General features: G+C 46.0%; 1 protein-coding gene across 1 annotated transcript in view; it reads right to left on the bottom strand.

The window, feature by feature from the left end:
- Positions 1–13,883, bottom strand: part of GNAS (GNAS complex locus) — a gene marked incomplete at its 5' end in the record, with an annotated part of 134,066 nt that extends 120,183 nt beyond the window's left edge. The window contains one exon of the mRNA XM_083873406.1: positions 13,637–13,883. Coding sequence (XP_083729532.1) covers positions 13,637–13,883 — 247 coding nt within the window. The remainder of the gene's footprint in view (positions 1–13,636) is intronic.
- Between the last annotated feature and the right edge of the window lie 12,149 nt (positions 13,884–26,032).

Genomic DNA, 26,032 nt, shown 5'->3' with positions numbered 1-26,032 from the left:
AGCTGAAAACCAGAGCAGCACATTCTACCCTTGAGTTCTGACTTGGTGAAGCCCTCGAGACAGATCAAGGGGCCTTGGGACAGCAGCAGCCTGACAGCCAAACTGTTGTAAATTGAAAAGTTTTTCTCACAAGTTTATGCTAAATAAATGCTAAATTAACACTAAGTAATGCGATGATAAGTGGCTTTATGTTGAATTAAATGTTGTATTTCATCCTTTGACAAAGATCGTTGATTTTTGATTGTTTGATTTTGATATTTTTGCCAAGGAGACTTTGGTGTTATTTTCACCTTGCATCTGTCTGGTGGGGATTTCTCCTTTACACTGAGAGTAATAGAACCTGGAGCTAAAGCCAGGGTTAATAAAGCCAAGATCCAGGGCTAAACAGGTGCCAAAACAATCGGGGCAAGGCCCCAGCATTGCTGCTCCTACACCTTTCCTATGGGACCAGTTACCCACCAGGACAACTCCATCTGGCAGGGCTGGAAATTTTTCAATCTCATCTCTTTTCCTGCCGACCCAGCAATAGCTGGAATCTTCTGTTAACAGCCAGCAGAGTAATTTGCTGAGCTTCAGATTTAGCATTTTACCACGATATATGAAAACCTCACACATCTGCTAAGTTCAAACCTTCTAGGAACAATTCCAGCAAGATGCTTCATGTTTCCAGCTCCATGCAAAAACAGAGAGAAAAAAACCCTCATCTATAATTGACCTTGACAGATACTGAGAGCATTTGGCACCTACTAAAACTCCTTTAAGATGAAACCCACTAAGATATACTAAGAAACATAAATCTGAACTTTACACCACATTTTGTTCACTGGAAACACTACCATGGTAGGTTCAGCCACTTATTTTCCATTGAAAAGTTCCCTTAAAATATGTACAGAACTATCTTTTTAAATATTTATTGAGCAAATAGGACCCTTCTATTTCATCCTACACATCTGCTTTTCCAGGCAGACTATTAAAATTAGCTTGGAGATCTGCATAGCCTTGACATTGTTCTTCTGTTTGATCCACATATATGCATGGGGAACAGTTGGAGAAATGCAAAAATCTGAATTACTGAATACAAAAATACTGAATTGACTTTTCTACTGAGAATTACCCCTACTTACAACTTGGAAGACCATTAGAACCTCTATCTGACCACATCTAGGAAGCAGAGACAAAGCCAGGAACTATCAACAGTGAGCAGCCCTGTCTTGGTTGACACAAGGGCTGCTGTCTTCAGAGCCACAACCCACTGAAGTGTCAACAAACAAGTCCTTAATCAAAGGACAGGAGGAGAAAAAAATATTGGTGGTTTTAGAGGACACTACTCCCACTTGAGAAATAAGAAGGTCCAGATTGGAAACAGAGCCAAGCCAGCTAAAGCAAAGTGTTTGACTCTCCCTTGAGTTAATCCAAGGAAAAGCTCTTTTCCCCCAACACTGTCCTCACCGCTGTGATCAGCTCCTGAGTGTGAGGGTCCCTCCCAGAACTTACTGTGCTGAGACACACTGTGTTCCAAAAGCATCTGGGTCAGATGTGACATAATCCTTTTCTGGAAGAAATTTTGGGAAGCACTGGAAAATTGCTGTTTCCCAAGTCACAGAAGCAAGACTTTCTCTATGCAGGTGGAGGATAAAATTAAGAAAATAAAATAGGAATCTCCTCTAATAATGCAGCGTGGACAAATTCCTAATGGCCATGGCACACACTCTTCTTGTGACATCTTCACCAGAGCTCTCAACTGAACCAAACTGTCCCCAACAGATCTAACAAATTCCTGCCCTCCCAGCCCTGTTCCCATGGGGAGCTGGCAGGGACCTCTCCCACCCTGCAGGCACAGCTTTAGCTCTTTGGCTGTACAAAAATCCCACTTTCTCAGACACAAAAGCTCCAACAGCATCTCCCAGACCTCCAGTGCGAAAGGATGAGCCACTTCCGTGCTCCAGCACAAACCCTGCTCCATCCCGAGTGCACAAACACAAAAGGGCTGTTCTTGCTCACATCCAGGGCTTGCCCAGTGCCTTTTGCTGTCCCTTTTGCACCTTGTCCAGTGCCAGGCTGTTCATGGAATGTGGTGTGTGAGCCACAGTCAGGCTAATGACTGCTCACCTTCAAATGCACAGAGGGTGCAATGCACCAGGGCAAGGTCTGAAGGTGGCTCAGGGCCTTTCACTTGATGAAACTGTAAGAAAATTGGAACAGTCCTAGTGGTTTTGGCATTAAAAAAATTCCTGCCTAGCACAAGGAGTGATTGAGTGTGCTGGTGGCTCAGGACAGGACCAGGAGGGGCAATGAGCTACAAAAAGAATATGGGACTGAACCTACAGACTCTCCATCTCAAAAGCAATTACAGATACTGTAATCTTAAAAGACTTTGAAGCAGCAGAATTTAAATTTAATAGTTTGCTATTGGCCATGCTAATTATATTAGCTGAATAACCAACAAAAATATTGGAACTTCTCTGGAATAAGTTCAACTATCTAGAAACTGATGTTCTGAAAAGTATCTGTGATCTTAAGGCTTGTACTCTGTCCTGGTGGATTTTTCATTGTTTCCTGCATTTTCCATGTTTGTCTGTGACAAAGAAGAACTCGGGCAAATGCTCCTGAGAGTCCATTCATGTCCTGCTAGAGCAGCCACCACCAAGGATTTCACAAGTCTGCATCACATTTTGTTTGTGTAAGAATCCTCTATGCCCCTCCACGGAAGTTTCAAGTGATCAGAAGTTGTTCACATTAAAATTGCAGTCTCAAATTATCATTTCAAAATTACAGAAAATTAACTGGTCTGAGGTGAAGCTTTACAAGTGTCTCTGGAGGCAGAGAACTGGGCTTTTTGCTCTTGATGCAAAGAAATATTCCAGTTGTTTCAAAATACATTTGCCATAGTTTAACCCTTACATCAATAAGGCAGCCTGCATGAAAATGCTGTTCTTTGAGAATAACATATCAGATAATATTCAGATTTTCCATGTAATTCTAAAGACACAACTGCAACATGCAAGCACAATATGCTAGCAAACTCGTTCTGACTGTACGAATACTTTTCTAAAAAAAATTATTTCTGGAAGCCCAGAAAAATCTGGGCTTGAAACCTCTCAGTGGAATTACATTTCTGTTCAAGTACCACCACACAGTTTGGAAGCCACAGAAAATATCTATTAAGGCAGTTGCTAATTTAGAGAAAAAAATGACCCCATCTGGAACAGTGTCTGCAGTGCTGTTCATTGCACCACAAGAAAAATATTATTGCACTGCAGCGTGTGAAGCCTTGTAACAAAGATGACGCCAGGTCAAAAGAATCTAACTTAGAAAGAGGAGTTGAGGCTAAGGTCTTGCTTTTATTGTAAAAGATTAAGTCTAAAAGGAATTTTAACATGAAGGAAGGGGTTGAAAATAGATGAGCTGAACTGACAGCTAACAAATTTTTCCCCACCTTAATAAAGGTTTCCAGCTCCAAGAAGATGTTCTTCCAATAATGTAAATTAAGAAAAGTAACTTAGGAAGCATTTTTTTTTAAATGTAAAGAAATTTAAGCATAGCAAGAGCGTTATAGAGCAGATTGCTCAAGTAACAAATAAATTAAGAGATCCTAAAGAGAAACTGTAGGAATTACATCCCAGAGGTGGAAACTTTGGTGCCTTAAACAACAGTGAGAGTAAATCAGGTATTTATTGGCAACAGCTCCAAGTCAGGGTGAGTAAGGGGGTACCATCTGCTGGCACTGCAGTGAGAAGCCATTTCCCTGATTCTCCATCCCAATTTCACATTAGATTACTCCTAAGAAAGAGGTGATCTGTACTGGCTGAGTTCAGTGGGAAATGAAGATAGTAAAGCATTTGAATACCATGCCAGGCCTGTTGTTGAGTAATCCAGATTTTGGACGAACAAAATAGCAGGCAGTTATATGGGACTACAAACATCTGTTTTCAAGAGGTGTCCAGATCATTAGCAGCTAATTCTGTCTCTCTCTTACATTCTCTGCCATATGCTGGGGGATAATCTCAGCAAGCAACAGGGATTTTCATCTCAAATCCTAACAAATCTGCTCTACAAGGCTTCCTAGTTTTTCTTATGTCACTTATGAGATAATGCCTCTAAGCTGCTCCTCTCTGCTCTTTCTCTGCCTTGTGTGTACTCCATCACAACACCCAACAGCTCCAGCAACATGCCCAGTAAAAACTGAAAATTTCTCCATGCCATCCTGGAAAAAAATCCCCTTCTTTGTCAAGGGGGAATATAAAATCTATCTCTTGGATAAATTCACACTCAGGCTGTCCCCCTCACCCTACACATCCCATCCAGACAAATGATGGCAGTGGATTGGAAACAATCTTGAATGAACCGTGCAGACCAAGCTCGGGGTGGTGAGGATTTGGTGGTCCTGCCTCCTGCCAGCCCCCAAAGTGATGAGAATTTCCTGCAGCCCCAGAGTTTCCACCAAAGCCACGAGCGGTGCCGCTGCTGGCGAGGAGCGACGTGCGGACGGGATATTTTTATCTCCTCCTCATTCCCATCCCTGTCAATCCAAAACAAACTTGAACTAGTGGGAAAGATGGTTCATGATGAGAAAAGGATTCCCTGGCTCGCTCTGTGTGTCACCACTGGATACATGGATTTGTGCCACTGCGGTGGCACAGCTGCATCAGCCCTGGCTTCCCAGCTCCCAGTAACCTTCCCAGACAAAAATAGCAAACCTACTGCTTGATTTTTAGCAGCTGAAAAGCAGCACCAAACCACATAAGTATTATGTAAAATGATCTTTTTTCTAAGTATATGTTTATTGTGCACAGAAGAAGTGGATTTAATTACAAACAACTGCAAGTTTTTAACAGGCTGGATTGCCCCCTACTCCCTTTCTAAAAACTAAGGTTTGGCAGCAGCTTTTGGGTTTCATTGCGAGTCTTCTAAGTATTTCCTTGGAAAGACTTTACACTTGGTCCCAGGCAAGAAGTCAAAATCAACATTTAAAAAGCATGCCCTGCATAATTTCCAGGATTCAGCAGCATTAAGGTATACTTATGGAGGCCAGGAGGAGAACTGCTTTTTGTGCTTTTTGACTTCGTGCATAAAGCTGGTCTTCAGACAAGGAAGTTTATATTCCAAATAATATTTTTAACTACATGCGGTCAAGTACATAACTTATCAGGCCTTTCCTCAGCCCCCTCCCAAAATAATCCTGAACACTAAATACCTTTGCAGTATTTAGATTTTGCTTAGACCTCTACTAGAAGCAACAGATTCTCAAACCTCCTAATGCAGAATAATTCAACGGCAAACAAAGTTTCAAATAACATTTTCTTAAATTCCTTTGTACCATGAAACTCCCATTTGGGCTTGACAGTGATATTCAGGCTACCTTGGCTGGTTCTGCAGTGAAGTGGGTTACATCCACATTCAAGGTGTGTCCCAGGAGATGGAGAGTCCAGGTGGGATGGCAGCACACAGGTGACTCTGAGGGGACACTGCCCTTGCTCACATGAATAATCCCACTGGAATCACAGGGATATATACATGTTTAAGAACTATCCACGCAAATTTCATGTTTATTTTTGTTTGGGGAGAACAGAGGAGAAGAAGCGTTTTCCTTGTGAATATTTGAAGTGCTGTTAAAAAACAAATGCATATTCTTCTGAAATATGAGCAAGTGAAGTCCTGCATCATTCACCACCTAAAACCACAAAATGCTACAGATGAGGCTGAACTTCACAGAAGCTGGGAGAAATGAGAGCACAGATAGTGTTAAGGGATCAGGGGAAAAAAATATCTTTCAGCTTTTAAAGTCTAAAAAGAATTTGTTCCATGCTTTTCATCAGCAGGGAAAAATCAGTTATATCAAATTGTGAATTTCCTGTGTGGAAGTAAGGCAGGGAAAGCATCAGGACAGTATTTCACAGAGTGTTTTTCTTCCAAGCAGACAGTTTTAACTGGTATTTATAAAAACCCCAAAACATCTGAATGCAGATTTTCAGCTCACAATACCATCCCCTTCTCCTCAGTATCTACATTTCCTCCCTGTGCTAAGTCCCAGTCACACAAATCCCTCTGTGCTCCAGAAAACCTCCCAGCTAACCAGTGATCCTGAGATTTCAGCATGAAAAACAACCAGGAAAAATGCAAAGCCAAACAAATACAGCCCACAAACTAAAAATTGTGTTTGGTGGGGGGTGGGGTAGGAAAGAGGAAGAGGTGGTGTACGTGCAATGAGGATGACACAGAGAAACATAAGGTCAAACCCTAAAAAGTGCCTTTTTTTCCTCATTTCTGCAGCAGCATCTCCCCATCAGAGATGCCAAGCAGGCACAGCCCAAGTCCTGTGTGCCCCAGGGACCAGAGCACCCCTGTTCTGTGAGACAAACTGCTGATTTCCCCTCCAGACTCTCTGCCCTGAGATGTGTTTGTCACCTCCACCAAGAAGCCAGCACAGCTCCAAAGAAGTGCCTGACAGGATTGCCCAGTTGTTGGTGTCCCACTCAAACTGCCAAAAACAAAACTGCAAAGTCAGAAAGGACTAAAGCCTGGAGAATCCCTTCCACCAGCCTTTGGTCCTTGCAGGGGCTGGCACACCACACACATTCGCCAGCAGCAAGCCCATGATCCAAATTGTTCCAGGGTATCAGTGAAATCTAAAATCTCTGCAATGTGGCAGGAACAATTCAGAGTTGAGGCTCAGGTTTCTGGCTGCCCAGGGGAGCAGCACACACCTCACAAGCTGCTCTGCAAGGCAGCTTCAGCAGTCAGAAACGGCACAGGGGCAAGGTGTGACTGATTTCAAAGTCAAAGGAATGCTCTCCAAATGCAAGCATTACATTATAAAAGCAACTTATTTGGGTTTAAGTCTCCTGTAACATAATGCAGAGGAAGCACAGCTGTGACAGTATTTGTTCCCTCTTCCAAAGCACTGAGACAGAAGTGGCTAAACAGAGCAAGACTGTAGATTGTAAAACTGCATCTTATTCCATGCAAGGAACCAACCCCATCCTCCTCAGCATCCCCTTCCTTCACTTGGCGAAATAAAAATATCAACTTTCTGACATCTGTGTGACACCTGCTGCCTCCCCACACTCCTCAATGCAGAGAATGCCCATCAACTTTTCTGCCCTCTTAGTCACATACAGATCTTTTAAAATGCTGCCCAGACACAGACACTGTGGGTTTTCTTTGCAGAGGGAACACATTAGAGGAAGTAAAGAAAACTTTGGCTGAGCTATTTATAAAGCTTGCATGGCTTGGTTCTCAATTGCTTCACTGAGCAGGGGAACAATAAGAATAAGTCATGGAGTTCAACTTCTCTTCTCAAGACACATTCTTCAGGTCTGAATATCTCAACCATCATGGATTTATATGCCTGGTAACTGGGCTTTCTCATGAAAAGCATCTGAGTTGTCCTCACACCAGGGAATTGCCAAGCTCTTTTCCTGACATTTTTAAATTGTAGCAATTAGAACGAAATTCAATGAAATCATGCATATTTGTGAATAAGGACACTCCCAAATTTAAGGGAGCCCGGGGAGAACTGCGTGTAATTAACTGCACTCCTCCAGGCTTTTCCTCTAGGGAAGCCCTTGCACAGGAGACAGATCAATTGAAGATGCCCCAGTGGAGAATGGTGCCAGCAGTTGCACAGAAGCAAGCAAGACATTTTGCCTGCTCTGGAAGCAGACGGTGCTGACCAAGCAACAGGATCACAAGCTCGAAAAAGTCAGTCAGAAAGAGAGCACTGTTGGGGTGGAGTTTGAGCTTTAAAAATAAAAATTCTCGGATAATTGAAATTAGATCCATGGCTACAGATGAATGCAGCCTCTCTAGAGTGATGGATGATGATCTTTATGCCACCAGGCATTTAATGAGTGAAAACAACAGATTACCACTGCAGAGAGATGGCATCTCTGCTGGGGAAAGGGAGAAACTATGGACATTTATGCTGCTGTGTGACTGCACAGCCATGGTTGGTCCTGGGGATCAGGGGATCCTTCAGACTCCTCACCCCCTTCCCACAAAAATTCATGCTTACACATGCACAGAGCATCCCTCCAGCATTAGCTACAACTGGGAAAGTAATTAGTTTGCAGTTCAGATCCCTGTAGAGAACATCCACCTTGCCTCACACAGCACTGCCATCCATTAGCAGCCTTCCATTCTCACACACTCAGAGCAGAGCAGCTCCAGATTTTCAGACACCTTCCCCTGCCAGACCCTGTTTGAAGCAGCTCAAACTTTGCCAAACTTCAAATATGTTGGCTGAAGCTCTCCACATCATGTGTCTGCCTGAGACTAATGATCTTTTTGTTTATGTGGAGGAAAGTCACTATCAGGAGCTCTCAAGGAAAAAAAATCCAAACAAAAACAAAATCAACCAAAACAAAACAGAGCAGGAAATGAGAAATAGCTTGCCTCTCCTCTTCTTATGAAATTTAAAATGAGAGCAGGAGAGAAATTACTTTATTAAGTGATCTAAAGCATAGAGGTCTCACTGCTGAGGACACAAAGTTATTCTGAGATTCAGCAATCAATCAATCACAAATCACATCACAGGTGCAGCCAGCATTGCTTGCACAGTGAGTAAAGCTTTCTTAAAGTTTGCAAAGCTTCCCAGTTATTTTTGTTTGGGGTGAACATATTCCAATCCAGAAGATCTCCATTTACAGACTGAAAAGGCATCACATTTTGGATACAGCAGTGGGAACTGAGTGGGACTCCTCTTGCAGAGGCTCCTCATTGCAAAGGAAGATGCATAATTAGCATTCCATCTCCCTGCTGTCCACAGCAGGATTGTCATGTCTGCACTGGGCAGATGGAAACCACAGAGATTCTCATGTCCAAGTGTCCTTGTAGTATCTGGTAATTACTGGGAGCCCTATTGGAAAATATTGTAATTCCTTCACCACTAAAGACAGTCCATTTGGAGAAGTGCACACTGCTCCCTCTCCAGCTGGTATCACAGTGTACAGGCTGCTACAAGATACACACATCACAGGCATTCCCTAGGATTTTTTTTTTGTCCTATTCCTGCTTTTCTTAAAGGGGAAATTTAATTCCAACTCAGTATAAGATGTTTAGTGTGAAAAATCTTGGCTTTGAGAATTAGGACGCACCAGGATAAAGATTCCCTCAACATTTTTAGTCTCTTTTGTCCTGTACATCTTTTACATGATCTTCTGAGAAGGATAACATGTTTTTCAGCAGGGTATGTGCCCTCTCTTACAGCTAATAATACATGGGGCACAAGAAATAAACTGGCTGCAAATTAGTGAAAATCTTGTCAACAAGATGGAATTTTGTGAAGTGCTTGAGCACATGCCTGTCTTTACAACTGGGTGTCTTCCTCTCCCATACCATCCCAAGAGAAGCAGTCCCAAGATAACCACCTCCCTGTGAGCTAGCAAGATAGGGGATCACCACAAGAGAAGGATTATTTTGTGGGATTTGCCATTACAGCTTCAGTCTGCCACAGAGCTGCCCTGACCAGCAGAGCAGCACACAGCTTCCATCAGGGATAACCAGCTGTGCTTCTCACTCCTGGGCTGCACTTCAGAGCACCTAAAGCCCACTTTGCAAAAGTGCTGAGTGTTCACAGCAATGAGGTCTATGATCTAAATACGGAAAGTATTTACTAAAAAAAAAAAAAAAAAAAAAAAAAAAAAAAAAAAGTTGGGTACTATGGATTAAAATTAGTGTTTGGCAAAGACGGGGCATATAAAATCAGTGGTGCCTTTGGACAATTTCAGCTTTAGTCTTTGGTGGCATTTCCCCCTCCAGCATCCACAAAAGGAGGAGGATACCACCTCATTTCACAGCAGTGCCATGCACTGACATTTGTGAAGCATTCAGTCCCTGCAGTGATCAGTGCTACAGCATGAAGAGTTCAACAGTTCTTTATTCAGCACAGGGTATGGATGGAGTGTCGCAAATAGGGCACAGGGTGACACATTGTATGAGGAGGATAAGAATATTGAATAGCTGCTCATTCACTACACAACATCCATCTTGTGCCCTGAATGAAGCACCAGCCCTGTGGAAAAAAATACAATGTAAACCATACAAGAAAGTCTTTAATTCTATGGCGGGCAGGGGCTCACCATGCAGCACACACAGAGAGGGTGACTGTGGTCAGTCTTCACGCTGATATTTCCCCACTTTTTAAATTGTGTTTTCCTTCTGTAGAATATATTTCCCCATAAAAACTTGCCATTTGCATACCCGATATTCATATTTGCACCAGCATAAATATTTCTGTTAAAACCATTTTTTACTTAAGCACTGATGTAGGGAAGATTCAGAATGGTTGTTATTTTATAAGCTGTAGTTTAATATAAATATTTTGGGTGACAAGTGCATAAATCTCTATTTATATATTAATATCCACAGTTCCTTTCCAAGATGGGAATAAGCTACAAGTACTTCTTACATAGGCAAGAGTTCAGCCTGAGAGAGTGAAAAAGCCAAGTACACAGAGATTGGCAAAGCACTGAGAGGGGACCAGCCCAAGTTCACTCCATTATAACAAAACAGATTCATACTTTCAAGTCTTTAAAAGAAAAATAAAAAGATAGAGGAAAAGCCATATTACTATCACCAGTAAGAAAGCACATGAGAATTGTTTTATGACAAAGTTTAATACCTTTTCCCCCCATAACCACAGACTTTCACTTTTAGAGCCAGGATTGTTCTCCAACAAAAAAACAACCCCCATGCAATGAAAAATCACCTCCTATTCCCAATAGTATCCCTGAACTCACACTATGCTGCCAACACAACAGTGATCGTAATCTTGAAGTTGTGACTCGTACAGTTCACTAAACAAAATCCAGTAAGATTACACCTGGTGGAGCATTTCACAAAAACAAAGCAAAAAAACCTCCCACTACTCCGCTGAAAATACAAAGTCAGATTATTGCCTGCAAAACAGAGCAGATGCAAGATCTTTGCTCTACTGAAATTAAGAGAAATTCCAGGGCTTGAGATTATACAACAGTGGTGATGAAAAAGGACTGAAAAATTATTAGAGAAACCTAAGTCAATTAACAGCATAAAGCTGTCCACTGAGTAACTACACTGCACATCCCTGAGCATGCAGATAAAATTATGAACTTGTCCTCCCAACAAAAGGAACTACAACGTGGGAACATAAGTATCAGGTGTGCTGAAGAGCATAACCTGAGTGATACTCAGAGTAACAGACACGTAAGTTACACACACACTACAACACCAAACCCCACAGCACAGTGACTTTGTGCACTCCCCGTGTCCTGTACAGCCCAGCCATAGGAAGGAACACTCCACATTCCCAGCACAGCCCTTGGAAGTGCATGAGCTTCTGCAGCCATATGATACAACTAATTTAGCCTTGGGGACAGGACAGAGCTGAAATATCAGAGCAATTTTGATTTAAAATCTGTTACTCTCAAAGAAGGAGCTGGCACCCCTGGCGTCCTTTGCTGTCCGTGTCAGCCATGCACTCCTATAGGAGCATGTCAAGTAAAAACTGGGAACACAAGTGAGAAACTCCAAGTATCTGCTGCAGCTTTTGCTATTGAGCTTCAGCCCAAGCAAGGAGACATTCCTGGCTCTGCACTTTTCCCCCACCCTAACTCCATTCCTTAGAGAAAGACTCAGCTGCAGCTTTAAATCCCAGCTGGATGCTCCTGCCCCCTGCATTCAACATCACCCTCCTGCTCCATTTGTGTGCAATCCCTAAGCAATGTCAGCACAGACACACTCAGCTGTGGCAGCAATACCTGCTCATGTACCCCAAATATACCCCAAACTTCATATTCCAGTTTAGAAACAGAAAATTCTCCAAGCAACAGTGAGAGTGGGATGCAGGAGAAGCAGCAAGGGAAGGAAGCTAACTGGAAAACTGACAGTCCCTGTGCAAGGAGCAGGGAAATGGGTCTCTTAGGCATCCCAAGATTTACAAGAGGGCCAAAAAGTGACTTCCTGCTATTCAAGTCCAGGCTGAAATATAATAAACGACTGCCAGCATAACACTGACTCATATCCATCAGATTTATAAATCAGTATTTCGACAAAGAAGGCTCTGTTGGCTTCACCATAGACAACTCCAAACCACTCAGATGTGTTGTTTAACTCACTCAGTGTTCAATGTCATTGCAGCAAAACCCAGCTCTTTATTAAAACCCAGGCAACTGCAATAGTGCCCACAGAAGCCTGTATCAGATAGCCTTTATGACTTAACGGCTCGCAGATTAACATCAAAACTAGCCCTGCTGTTGGGGGTTTTTTTTCTGACTTATTTAATCTACAAAGAAAGAAAAGTTCTCACGGCTCCTCCTTCACGCACTTGTTCGCTACAGAACAAACTGGAAATAAATTAAAACCAAACAGCAAACGATAACACACCTACGTGGTGTGCTTGAAAGGAATGCACGTTGGGTAGAGGTGTGATTCCTCACCAACAGTCACAGCACATGAGCTTTACTCTTCCCACAAGTGTTGCTCAACCCCCTTCCCATGAGAAGGAGGGACACCTTTATTAACAGACTTGCATCAGTAAAGCTGCAACCACATCAAAAGATTTCTGGAATAGAAACTTTTACCACCAAGACGCAGAAAACCAAGTCCAGTATTGTTTTCTAAAGCTCCTTAAAATTCTGCTCCTCTATTACAGGCTGCAAACACACACCAATAACGTGAAGGCCAAATTTTGCTGTCTATGCCCTACAGAACCATGCATGCTCCAAGGGCGAGAGGAGCTTAAATTATTTGTGAACATTTGAAAATATTCTCTGTTATTCCAAGATGCTCCTGTATTCCACCTGCATTGCACTGGTGGGGGGGAGGAGGAGTGGAAACATTTCCTGCCTCCTTCGACTTACCATGGCATCCTAAGCCTGCCTGGCTTGGGGTTTGTGCACTACACAAGCTCAGACATCACATAATTTAATAATTAAAGCGCCTTTCCATAGGGCACCTCTGGGGAATGCAATGCCGGTGCCGTCCCCGAGCAGGAGCATCCCTGCCCGTGAGCCCTGCGCAGTGCAAGGCAGGGACGAGCTGCCGGGCAGGGAACAAGGGCCGGTGCTCGGGGGGCAGCGCTGGACAGACAGACCCGCACCGCCCTGCGGACAGCGGCACAGCGCTCCGGCACAGGGACAACGCGGGCTTCCCCCTTAGGGGGCTGTCCCGGTGAGAGCGGCCGGCGCGGGGATGGAGCATCACCTTCCCGGGGTGCGGCCGCTCCTCGGCCGGGGCTCCTCGGCTCCTCCCGCCCTGAACCGGGCACGGACCGTCCCCCAAGCCCCGGTACCCCCGGGCGGGCGGATGGAGCATCACCTTCCCGGGGTGCGGCCGCTCCTCGGCCGGGGCTCCTCGGCTCCTCCCGCCCTTAGCCGGGCACAGACCGTCCCCCAAGCCCCGGTACCCCCCGGGCGGGCACGGCAAAGCCCGGCCCCGCTCCCCCCGCGCTGCCGCAGCCCCGGAGAGCCCCCGGAGCCCCCGCCCGGCGCCGCCGCCACGTGCGCGCCCGCCCCGCCCCGGAGCCCCCGGGCCGCCGCCCCCTCCGCCCGCCCGGGCACCGGCACCGGCCTCGGGCACCGGCCTCGGGCACCGGCCCCGGCCTCGGGCCCCGCACCTGCCGGGCCGAACCGAACCGAAGCGAAGCGGCCCCGCTCACCCAGCAGCAGCAGCCGGTGCGTCTGCTTGTACTCGCGCTTCTCCGCCTTCAGCGTCTTGTCGATGCTCTTGCTCCGCTTCTTGTCCGCCCGCTCCTTGGCCACCAGGTCCTGCCGCAGCCGGTGCCGCACCTGCGGGTCCCCGTGCTCCGCCGCCGCCGCGGGGGTGTCGGGCTCGGCGCGGCTGCCGTAGGGCGCGGAGGGGTGCGCGGCGGCCAGGCGGGAGCGCAGGCTGTAGCACAGCCCCATGGTGCCGGAGCCGCCCGCCCTTTACGGCGCCGCGGGCATCGCTGTCTCAGCGCCGGGGCGGGCAGGGCGGGCAGGGCGAGGCGGCGGCGCCCGGCGGCCTCTTAAAGCGGCCCCGCTCGGCCGGCGGAGCGCGGCTCCCGTCCCGTCCCGTCCCGTCCCGCCCTCCCCGCCCGGCCGGTCCCGCGCCGCGGCCCGCGGGAGCCGCACGTGATGCGGACATGGTTACCGTATTCTCTGGAAAGCGCCGGCCCCGCGGGGAGCGGCCCCCGCCTGTCCCCCCCCCCATCCTGAGCTGCGGGGGTTGTGTCCTGCAGCGCCCGGGGCCGGGGGGACAGGAGCGCTCCGGGCGGGCTCCGCTCCCTCCCCGCGGGATCAGCGCTTCCCGTTCCCCCCAGCGCGCCCCCGACCACCGCAGCCAACGCTGCTTTGGCCTTTCACCCCGGCTTTTGCCAGGTCGGGACCTGAGCCGGCATCCCGTGGTGAGGATGCTCTGGGGCCAAGCAGAGCCCTGGTCCATGCAGGGCTCGGGGTTTTGGACACTGTGCCCGAGCTCCTCCACACAACACCTGAGCACGCTGGAGACAAGGACATCGAGACCTGTGCCATTCTCGTGCCCCGTTTTTAATTCACTTCCTGCCACAAACACATTAGTCAGTGACTTCTTGTTATTTTCTGCCAGCGCCGTCATCCAATGGAGAAGTTACTGGTGAACTTCCTCTGAAGGCACCACATCTGCTTTCTGACAACAAACCTCACACTGAACTCCTCAGTTCTCTCAGTTTACCTGGCCTGGGGTGATGGTGTGATGGTGCTGGTTGTGGCCATAGCCCCGTTCCCTGAGCACAGCCCTGCCAGCTTTGTCATGCTGGATTTTGTACTCATCTCCGGCCAGCTCTGAGCATTCACTTATGAGATGACTAATGCTCTCTGGGGCCTGGCCACACATCCTGCACTCTGGAATTGAGGCTCTCCAACCAGCTCTCTGAGCTGTAGCCTGTCCTCTGCAAACAGCCCGTGTGGTTCTCACTGAAATCTCCATTTCTCCTCTCGGTGCTTGCTCACAAGTTGGGTGTCTTCTTGATGCAAATTTCCCTTTCAAAATCTCCTGCAATTGGTACAGCAATTAGTAAGAATGAAATCACCACACAGCAGGGAAATTCACTTTGCACATCACTGTTAGTTAGCCCAGGATTGGGCAGCAGTTGCTGCCTGTTGCAGGAATAAATCCATCTCACTTCAGGCTCAAGATGCCCACATGACTCATTCTGTCTCCACTGCTGTAATGCCTTCTCCTCTGGGACCCAGAGTTCGTTCTTCTGATGAACACACCCCTGAGAATGTAATATAACGAGAAAATGTAAAGGTCAGCCTAGAAGATTATTAATAGTTTTCTTTCTCTTCCTGTGCTTTTTGGAGAGACACTGAGAGAAGACAAATCTTGTACTTAGAGACAGGACAGTTCTTTGAAACAGGCTGGTTTTGGGGGATCTGTCCATGTGCCACCTGCCAAAAGGAAAGGGAACTCTTTTGAGGACTGTGAAGGAGACAAACAAAGCCAAAAACTAAAATGACAATCCAGTAGGAACATTCAGCCTATAAATTTGTTCTCCTGGCTCTGGGGGTAGGCAAGCAGAGTTTTCCTGCTGGTGCAATTCGCAGCAAGACAAGTTTAAGGCCAGCCTGTCTTGGTTTGGTTACTCTGAAGACTTTGCCCGTGCAGGTGCCAAGTTTGGCAAAGCACACCAAGCCTACCTTGGCTGTCATGTCCATCCTCTGAAGTGGAAATCTGAAAATGAAATAGGGTTCCAAAGTGGAAAACAGGCTTTCCCTCATCCTATTATTCCAAACCCCTAGAATAACTCATAAAACTTACAAATTACTTGTTTGAGGAAATCAGAACTCTCACATCCTGCTGTAGCCCTGTCTGTGGCCCTGCCCGTGGTTACAGCATAGATGCAGCTTCTTGAATTCCAGCTGTTAACAATGCCAGGCTCAGTTCATCACTTCCCTTACAGCAGTTTTAGTTAGTGGCAAAAAGTGACAGCAAGGGTAAAGTCACATATTGTGGTTAAGTCACAGCAGTGGTAAAGTCACCTGGGCAAAGACTGCATGACACAGGCTGACAGCTTTTTGAAATCACACGGTTTCAAAGATAGAAGAGGAAATTACCTTCAAGATCTGCCTCTCCCCAACTCTCAGGAGGGAGGAAGGGAATAGAGAGTTGTCTTTTCCTGAGCACTGAGATGCAGATCTCTGTGTTTTTATTCTGTTGTTTCTACCATCTGCAATGGGGGGGGAAAGATGGAGAGGCTAAAAAGCAGAATGGGCCATCTGAGAATACAAAAAATATTAAGGAAGAAAAGAGGCAACCACTGTGAGACTGCAGTGTTAAAAGAAGAGACATGGACACATCAGCAAAAAAAAAATTGGATCAACATTAGGAAATACGACAGCAAGAGAAACGTAGATGAGTAAAATTTGCATTTATTTGTACCTTGGGAGGGAAAATAATTGACTGAACTCAGACTCCCATCACTGTTAGAGTAAGTGAACCATGTGTACAAGGCTCATTTCTTGGTGCAGAGCAGCGTGTCTCAGCCCCTCTGCTGGCACTGCCCTCCCACAGGGCCCCAGTTTGCACTCAGCTTTTCCAGTGTAGGTGGCTGTAGCCTGGCATGAGGGTTAAAGACATCTGAGTGAAGGCTTAGCTCTTGAAATGGGCCCTGAGACTGCTGTGCACAGCCTGGCTGGAGCAACAAAGGGGGCCGAGCACCCCTGAAAATAAATCCTGCCACCCAGTTATATAACAAGGCTTTTAGGGCATAAGGAGGGGAATCTACATTTGTAGGGTTTGCTCAGTGTTTATGTGACTGAACACCCACTACAGACTGTGAGAGTTTCCCATTAGTTTTAGCTGAAGCAGATTCTATCTTTTCTTTGCTTTTGGTTGTTTCCTTCACTTAGCTCTTATTTTGCTGTCATTTCTCTGTTTCCTGCATTGTAGTTTAGGGCAAAAATGGTGACTAAGTGGCTAATTTTGATCATGGATTCCTAAATTATTGTTCAAGGAACAATCTGAACTGTTAATCTTTTGTCTTCTTTCTGAAGAAGTCTGGAAATCAAGAGCTCCTGATACCTATAAGCACAAAGTCACCGTCACTGGCTTCATCATATCTCTTAATCTAAAAGGTGGCTCATCTGTAAAGTAAACATCCTGATGCACAGATAAGGCACGATTAGGTAGAATTAGCTCCATTTGAAGTGTATTTCAGATATAAAATGACAAGAGGTATTGGTGCTTCTGGCCATGGCAAGGTGACTGAAGACATGGTCAGCAAACTGTGCTGCTGTTACTGCACAGCAGCTTTCAGCTCCCACCTGGGCTCAGGGGGTGTGGGCTGAGCAAAGCCACCTCCATCAGGGACATTCAAGGCCATTCCAAGACTTGAACAAAGACAAAAAAAGGCAAAGTCTTTACTTGGAGAGTCTGGAGCATGTGGATACAGTTTGGAAGGGAACAATGTCCTGCCCTAAGTGCCAGTTCTGGCTGACACCCTTCCAGTCCATCTTGGTTCCCATCAGCCACAGGGACAAGTTCTGGACACCAGGAACAAAGCTCTGCACTTCACTGTGTGTGGTGTGTAGCTGAGTAGATAAGCATCCAACTTATTAATATCCTGATTAACTTGGTGCAGGTGTGAGGTTTCCATGAGATCTTTCATCCCCTGATCCAGCATTGGTCTCCTCTCTGGTCCTGACACTGCAGTGAGGGATAAAAGACCAGGCACAGAACCAGCAACTGCCACTATCCAAGCTCCAAAGTACAAACTTTCCACTCTCAAATACAATAAAAACTTGCTACCTTTCCCCTTGGCTATCTTAATGGTTGGTTTTCCCCTGCCTATCTCGGTTTGTGGCTTCATGCTCCAGTTTGCCTTCAGGAATATCAAAATACTTTTTTTTTTTTTTTTTTTTTTTTTTTTTTTTTTTTTTTTTTCCCTTCCCAGTAGCAGACCATGTGTGAGTTTTCCTAGAGAGGCCTTCTCTGTCCTAGAGGTGTCTCCTGAAAACACAGTTATGGCAAAAGGACAAAATCCCATTGTCAAATTTCCTCCATTCAGATGACTGCGCCAATTCCACTGATTTTACTGGTTTTCACGCACAAATCTGGCATTAACCTGCCACAGGAGAGGTGCCCTGAGCTGGGCTGGAAACCCACTGGGATCGCACTTGTGAAAACAGCAAAGCAATATTTTGATAAAACAGCTTATTTCCATTTCTTGACTGCTTTTCCTACAGCCTGCAGATACTTCCTGCTTCCCCCCTGTCCCTCTCCAGCAGATAAAGGGACACATTTGTTGTTGAGATCATTGTGGCATTGAGGTTGTCATGGGACTCCCTGCACAAACAGAGCAGGTTTTCAAGGATAACACACAGCATCAACGAGCCGGTCTTGTTCTGTCAACAAACCCCCGTGTGTTTATAAGGACCCTCGAAACTTATTTTTAAAAATACTCGGGGCAGTGTATTTTTAGCCTCCCCTGGCACAGGGTATCCCCCACGGCAGAACTCCCACCCGGGGATGCTCCTGCAGGAGCGCAGAGCCCCGAGCGGAGCCCGGCCCGTGTTGTTCAGGCTGCACTGACATCTGTTGGCTCTTATCAAGGCGGGAAGGAAAAAACAAGCCCGGTGCGGTTTGGAGATAGAGCGATGGATGGGGCGAGCGGGGCTGCAATAACAGCGCTCAGTTATAACAGCGGGCTGATAAGGGACAGACAGACAGCGCCGGCCACGGCAAGGGCGGGCAGGCACAAAACTCCCGGCAATGACCGTGTTCCCTCTGGAACAGGCGATTCCCAGCGCTCATCCTTCCCCTGCCGCCGGTGCCTCTCTAGAGGAGAAATCTGGACCCAGCCCGTGTTGCTCCACTTGCTCGGTTCCTTGTGACTAATTAAAGCAGTAGGACACGGCCACTCATTTCTGAATCAGTGTCTGAAAACACCGCGCAGCCTTTTGGAAAGAGGCAGCGAGCTCCGAGCGGAGCGTTCCGGTTGAAGGAGCGGGCGCTTACTCAGATGTGCGATGGGGATAACGGCGTGTTCGGTGTAATAAACAGAGAACAACTGCATGTCCTGGAGCGCGGCCAGCATCCTGCTTTGCCTAAAAGCTCCGTGCTGCAAACGCCGGGCTCGGGTGTCAGCGCTCCTGTTCGCGGAATGAACAGGAGGCTGGGCTGAAGTGGGTGACAGGGACACACGCCTCGGGGATGGAGCGGTGACAGTCCCCGGGTTTGGGTGACTAAAACCTCAACTGGGGCAAGTCCCCAGCCTGACTCTGCAGCCCAAGGGGTTTTCTGAGAAACGCTCTGCAAACGTGGGGCCTGGTTTGGGCACTGATTGTCCCCACAGCCCTTTGAGAGCAGGAAAAAAGGGCAGCCAAGGAGGAGTGAGCATCCTGGGCATGGGAGGGTGTCATGGGGAGGAGGACTTTGAGAATAGCAAGGACTGGAGGCTTGAGAGAAATGGAGACTCATCAATTTTCTCTTTGAGTGGAAACAATCCCAGAAACCCTTGTCCCTGCTATTCCTCACAAATGCTTGTTATATGATTGGGTCAACAGCATTTAATTTTGGCCACAATGTATAATCTCATTTTTTAATGTCAGATTTGCCCTTTGATTTTAAAGACAGCTTGTGCTGTTTCAGGTTCTGAAATAATTTAAAACAGAATTAGCTTATTTTACAGCTTTATAAATCTCTCCTGGTTGGCTCCAGTGTAAGTAGGTTGTTAAATTCTACCAGTAGAGATTTCATCATTTCTCTGAGCGCTGCAGTTTAATATTTGCCATTGAAGCACTGGGTCAGGCTGACTTTGCCTGCTAGTCTTCACTGTTCTCATGCAGCTTTAAAGGAGGAAAATGTCAGAGAAACAAGGGATCTGTAAAAAAAGCAGGGAGGATGAAAGCACCTCTGGCTGTGCAGGACAGGGGATGTGGGGAAGGCTGGTGTCCCCACTGCCAGCAAACCCTGGAGCAGCTCTGCCACTGAGCCTCTGTGCCAACACTCCAGAGCCAGGGGAGAGTCAGAGCTGCCAGCACCAAAGTGAGCAAACCCAGGCTCTCAGGAAGGTTCTGCAGTGACATTCCCACAAGAGCTGGGAAGCAGCAGCCCTGCAGAGCAGTTGGAGCTCCCACTGACACCGTGTCTGTGTATTTGTTCATCTTGCCTGACACCTGCCTGTCATTAGGGCTGCAGGAAATAGAGGCATCAATGCACAGGGGCTGCAGTTGTTGTCATAATTGTGATTATTTGTGCACTGCTTCCAGAGCAAGATCCCATCAGTGACAGGGAGGGGAGCAGGAGAGATGCTCCCAGGGCACAGCAGCTGCATCTGCTCTGTGTCACACCCTGTCACTGGGCCCCGGGCTGGGGACAGTGTCAGAGCTTCCCCAGACACAGGCTCCTGACAAGTCACTCACAGCAGTGAAGTAGCAGGTTTTGGTCTATTCCTTGCTTGCTGTAGTGCAGTTTACATCCTCAGTAAATGAAACCTGAAACTCCAGCAGAGCGTTTCCTCAGTGCACACGGAGAGGTTTTTAATGTCCTCCTCTGCCACATCCCTGTGAGATGAGCTCAGCGGGCAGCAGGAGATGCCCCACGGCTGGGAAGTTTATCCTTTTTCCCCTGCACGAAGCTGTGGCTGGTGCCGAGAGCTGGAGTCCTCTAGATGTCACCAGTGCCACGGGCTGGCTGTGCCTGGCCCTGCGGTACCACATCCCTGGAGTGTCCACCAAGAACAAAGGCAGAGCTGCAGCTTTGAGATGGCCAGTGCCGTCTGTAAGCTGCTAATGAGGCCCCGGTGTATTAACACCAGCCTCATTAAAAGTTAAAAAAAAAGAACGATGCTGTTCTTCATTTCTTTCTCACCGTTTTGGCTGTTATTTCATTCCATGCTTTCACACATCTGGTGTGTCTCATCAGTCCAGGATCTGCCTTTTCTTCCTCCTTGCTGATGCTGCAGGTGCAGGCACAAAAGGGAATATCAGGAATATCTCACCTTTCCTATTCTGGTGCAACAACAGAAAAAACCCTCGGCAAATACAGTGTTCATCCTCCTCGTGTGCTCTATTCTGCTGTTACTTCATTGTCGTGTTTTTCAGCTTCCCAACGGTTTCTGTAGAGTAAAGATTAACTCTTTTGGCCTGGACAGAGCCAAAACACATCAGGGTGGAGTGTCCAAGGAAAATACTTGTGTTTGCTAGGACAGACAGACAGACAGACAGACAGACAGACAGACAGACAGCTGCCCTTCACCCAGGAGGGTCCTTCAGTGCTGACCTGGAGAGCTGCAGCCTCCACTGAACCAAATGGAAATGCTCAAGTGAAAGAACAGCCGTGTCAAGGAAAAAACACCTCGAAGCCTCTCATTTATAAAGCCCTCCTGAAGTGCAAAACATTCATGATTCCCTTTGCTGTTATTACTACTGAAAAAAATTACAAGAGAATGGAACAATGAAGGCAATGAAGACTTTTCATGATAAGAAACATTTCCATGTGGCAAAAAGGACACCTTTGCTTACGTGATACAAGATACTTTGGTTGCTGTTCCATTTAAAAATGTTCTTTTCCATATCTCAAAGAGTGTTTTTGGCTGGGCAGCAAAGGAAGTTTTGATGAACTTTATTAATTTTTGCTGAGGACCTCTGTGCTCCCATTATGAAACAGTTCTTCCTACAGCCAGCACCAGCCAGTCTGAGGTCTTTCCAACAAGATTTTAGGCACAGAATGCAAAATTGACCATCACTCAGCCTTCACATGGACTGAATTAAATTCCACTGAGAGCAGCAATAACCCAGAGCTGGAATAGGGAAACAGAGAATAGAAAATGAGTGTGTGGAGCCTGCAGAGTGTCACTCCTTAACTGCCTTACTCACACTGGGGACTTCAGAAGGGCTCATTCCTCTGCAGCACTGACACTCCACAGAGACAAACTCCCTTTGGACAGGCTGTAATTAAGGCACAGTCCCTGGACTAATTCCCATTCCTGTGTGGGAGCTGCCAGGGCTGGGGAAAGCCCTGGGAATTGGTGTGATCCAGGGCATGGTCTGACCACCTGCATTGCTTCAACTGAACATTTCCCTCCATGTGCTGAGGGGTGCAAACATATTCCAGCATCCTGACTGAGCTCTGGATGGGAGCTCTGCTTCACCCTCTGATTAATTCCCTTTAAAGCTAACAATAACATAAAAGGAGACTGCACACAAGTACCAGCCTCCAAACAGTTTGTAATTGCTTTTTTGGCAAATAATCCTAAAGGGCTCTGTGTTTTCAGAGCTGCAAAGTTCATTCACAGATTCATTTGGCAACAGAAATCACAGACCTACCATAAACACTCTGCTGGATTATCTACTACAAAATCCTTAGCCAAGATTAAAAGGAAAAATCACAGATGCATTTCAGCTTTCACAGTTTAAGTAGCAAATGGCTTCAGTAAATAATTAATATGACAGAAAGAGGATTTGCTGAGTAAAGCAACATTACCAATATCACCAAATCAACTTAATTGTGTTCTGCCTTGCTAGTTAATCCTGCCCTGAGTATTACTAAGGATATAAACCAGAAGTCTTGTGCTGCTGTACCTCTACTGTCCCAGTCTCCAGCCTAGTTTGCTCTGAGTTGGGTTGGTAGAGGATGAATAGGTGGAAATTTGGAATATTTAACACTGTAGCTATTCCTCAAATCATTTGAGTTAATTTAGGTGGATCATGGAGGCCTTTGTGATGCTGAGGTTGCTACTTAGAATGTTCTTTAAAGTCTCTTCACTCGGCCTATTTAAGGATAACCATTTAAGGATACATTGCATAGAGACTGTGTGCATTCATCTTAAACTCAAGAACTAGATTTTGAGCATTATTAAAAAAAAAATCAGGGTTTTTTTTTGGTTTTCAATGGGAAGAACACTTCTGCTCTGACTAGTTATTTGTATCAGGAAAGAAACCATGCAGAGAAACTCTAATTTAGAAAGAGTGATCCTACAGCCACATTTCAAAGTACTTGTTCAGCAATAAAGAGTCTGGATTAAAGGGAAACATAAGGGATCAATAGTTCCCATTTCAGAGAAAATGAGGATTATTGGACAGAAAGCAAACCCCAGCCTTTGGTTTGATGATTGGAAATGTATACAGTAAATGTACCTGCAAAGCAATCGATGGACACAGTTTGTGCTTTCCATCTGAGAACTGAAGGGCAAGGAAACAGGAACAGCTCCCCGGGAGCTTGTCCCCCCTTTCTGAAGCAAAGAGAACAATTGCTCTTGGCACAGGGACGCTCCTTGCACCTCACCCTCACCACCAGTTGGATTTTTGTTTTCATAAATGGTTTCTCCTTACTCATAAAATATGCATGGTTTAAATTGTAGTCTATCATATATAACTTCATTTATCCTGCTGAAAATTTAGCATTCTTACAGTTCTTGTACATGAGTGCAATTTAGCATGGAAAGCTCTCTTGGAAAAGAGGGATAATTTTTTCCACTCTTCTACAAAAAAATTACTTACTTTAAATTCTATTAGCTGAGTTTTTAATAACTGATATGAACTTGCTTTCCTGTGTTTATTATTCTTGGGAAACTTGTTTTGAAGAATGGTCTGTACAATATACCCTTGGTTATTCTTTACCCTTAAAGAAAATACTCGGTAAACTTGGTACATGAAACAATTGGACAACAGGAATATATGACCTAATTTATGAGTGTTGCTTTTTTTGGCACAATTTACCCCTCATTGAAAGCATCACCCTGTAACTGCATTATTAGCCCTGGCAATGCCCACTGCAATGAAGAGGTAGCTGAAATCTGTGCTTCTCCATCCCGTAAACAATCCAAATTTTACAGCCCCACACCTTGAGAGAGTAAATTGGCAATAAAAAATTGTTGACTTATAAAACAGGGCAATTCTTCTTTTATTTTATTTTAAACTGGCATTTGGTCAGTTTTGTGTCTGAAGAAACAAAATCAGTATTTCAGGGTTTTTCCATGTGCTATTGATTAATTTAAAATAGAGATTTTGTTCATTGAAGGTTATTAACTCAATTTTACTTTCATTGGTTATGCAATAACCACTCTGATTTCAATAAAAGGTGTTTTACATTTGGGGGCAGAAATCAGGAAAATGTGCTTCTCTGTACTTTAAAAAACAAACCCATCCCTCTCTGATTATCTGAAAGTCAAAGTTTACCCAAAGCTTTTTGTTAATAGATTTTATTTACATTCCTATCAACCTCTTGCTACCTACAAACCTTTCACCTCTTATTATCAGAGAATTTCCCCTTCAAAATGCACCAACAGTCCACATTCCCAGTTTGCCTTCAAACTGCAGGGAAAGGGTCTAGGACACTCTGATTGCAACAATTTTCACGAGGAGATAAAATGCCACAGTCACAATCAAAACTAAGCAGCAGAGAAGTCAAGTTCATGCTCAAGGCTGTCCCACAGAGGCACAGCAGAGCTCGTGAGATGATGGAGAGATGGCTTTGAGTTAAAATACCTCATTCCCAATATCCACAGTATTGCTAAACAAATGTGGGATTTCTTTTAATGCCATCATGGTTCTCAGTTAAAGCCAGCCCCTATTTCAGAGCCCCAGCACCCCAGACAATGCACTTTGTTTCCTCTCTCATCTTCCCATTTGATGGCTCGTGACCAGAGGCGCTCATGCCTTGCGTAGTTCCCCATTCCTTCCTGCTTACGGGAACATCCTGCTTGTCCCAAGTTTCTTTGCAGGGCTGAATTCCTCCCCAGAGGAATTCTTCCCTCCAATCACACAAATCAGTTCTCATCAGCTTTGGCTTCAGAGCACAGTGACTGCCCAGTGTGGGCACAAAGAGAGGAATTCCACGTTTTCTCCTTCCCTGCTCAGGTCAGCCAGCCTCTCAGAGAAAAGTAAAACTGTGTTTTCACTCTGGTGCTGTATTGTACTCTCCCTCAACCTGGGACATGTGAGGAATGATGTGAGGGACAAGGCAGAATTACTTGGCAAAGGCACTCATGAAATCCCTGCATTTGGCCCATTCCCTGCCAGCCTTTGAGGGCAGGCCACATGCAAAGTCCAACTCCCCTTATTAAATCCTGGGAGCTTGTTCCAGCCCTACCAGTTTATCAGAGCTCAAGAATTTGGCTTTTTTAGAAGAGCCTGGAGCAGTGAGTGGCCAGTGCTGGAGGCTGCACAGGAGAGCACTGGTGTTGGGAACACTTGTCATTTGGTTTGTCCACGGCACTTCAGTGCGGGACATGGAATCCAGAGGGGAGGGATCTTTATAGCCAAGGGAAACTTTCTGCTTCCTATGCTGACTTAATTAACTGTTGGGGAAAAGAGCCATTTGCTGATACTGAAGGAAAGTGCAACAATTAGGCTTCACCTTCCATTTTCTGATAGTGCTCAGACCTCACAGTGTGCTGTGCAATGCCCACAATGCAACTCCTGCCCTCAAAGCCTTTGCAGCCTGAGCTCCCTGATTTACACCTATAAAAGCTTTGGCCTCTAGGACAGACACTCTCTCCAAACTATGCTGCCTTTTTGACTCCTGAAGTTTGTAGTGTTCTCTCAATTCCACACCAGGATAGGTGTTGCTTGTGTACCTCTACAATTTCTGTGGGGAAAATAAGGTGCAAATGTGGTCTAATTGCAGTTCCTCTGTGCATTCACAGCCTGACTGTTGCTAAGGCAACTTGGGATTGAGAGACTCAAGGTAAACAAGAATCTCTCCAAAAAGTGACAGGGAATGGGCACAGTAAGGAAACAACACAAGTTCCCCTGGTGTGGTGCTCTGACTTTCTCTTTAGCAGCAAATTAAACATTGTGCCAAACTAAGGCTGTAGCCTGTTACCAAAATGTCCTTAGGACAATTTCACTGAATGTCAGCGGTGCAAACATGAGGTCCCAGCTTGGCTGGGCAGCTCCACCTGTGCTCTTGCAAACCCCTCAGCCCTGCTCTGCTTTGGGGCTGGAAGGGAACAGGCTTTTGGGTATCATAAAGCACATGGAACAGAGATGGAAAGGGTTCACACACCTCTCAGCTTGTCTGGGAGCAACACAGAGCATTGCAAGGACCATACCTGGCTCCTGAGGCAGAAGTTTCTGCTGCCAAGAACGTT

The sequence above is a fragment of the Zosterops lateralis genome, assembly GCF_965231275.1.
Source record: "Zosterops lateralis genome assembly, chromosome: 16".
NCBI lineage: Eukaryota > Metazoa > Chordata > Aves > Passeriformes > Zosteropidae > Zosterops > Zosterops lateralis.
The sequence above is the reverse complement of the archived record's forward strand: the minus strand, read 5'-3'. Positions and strand labels throughout refer to the sequence as shown.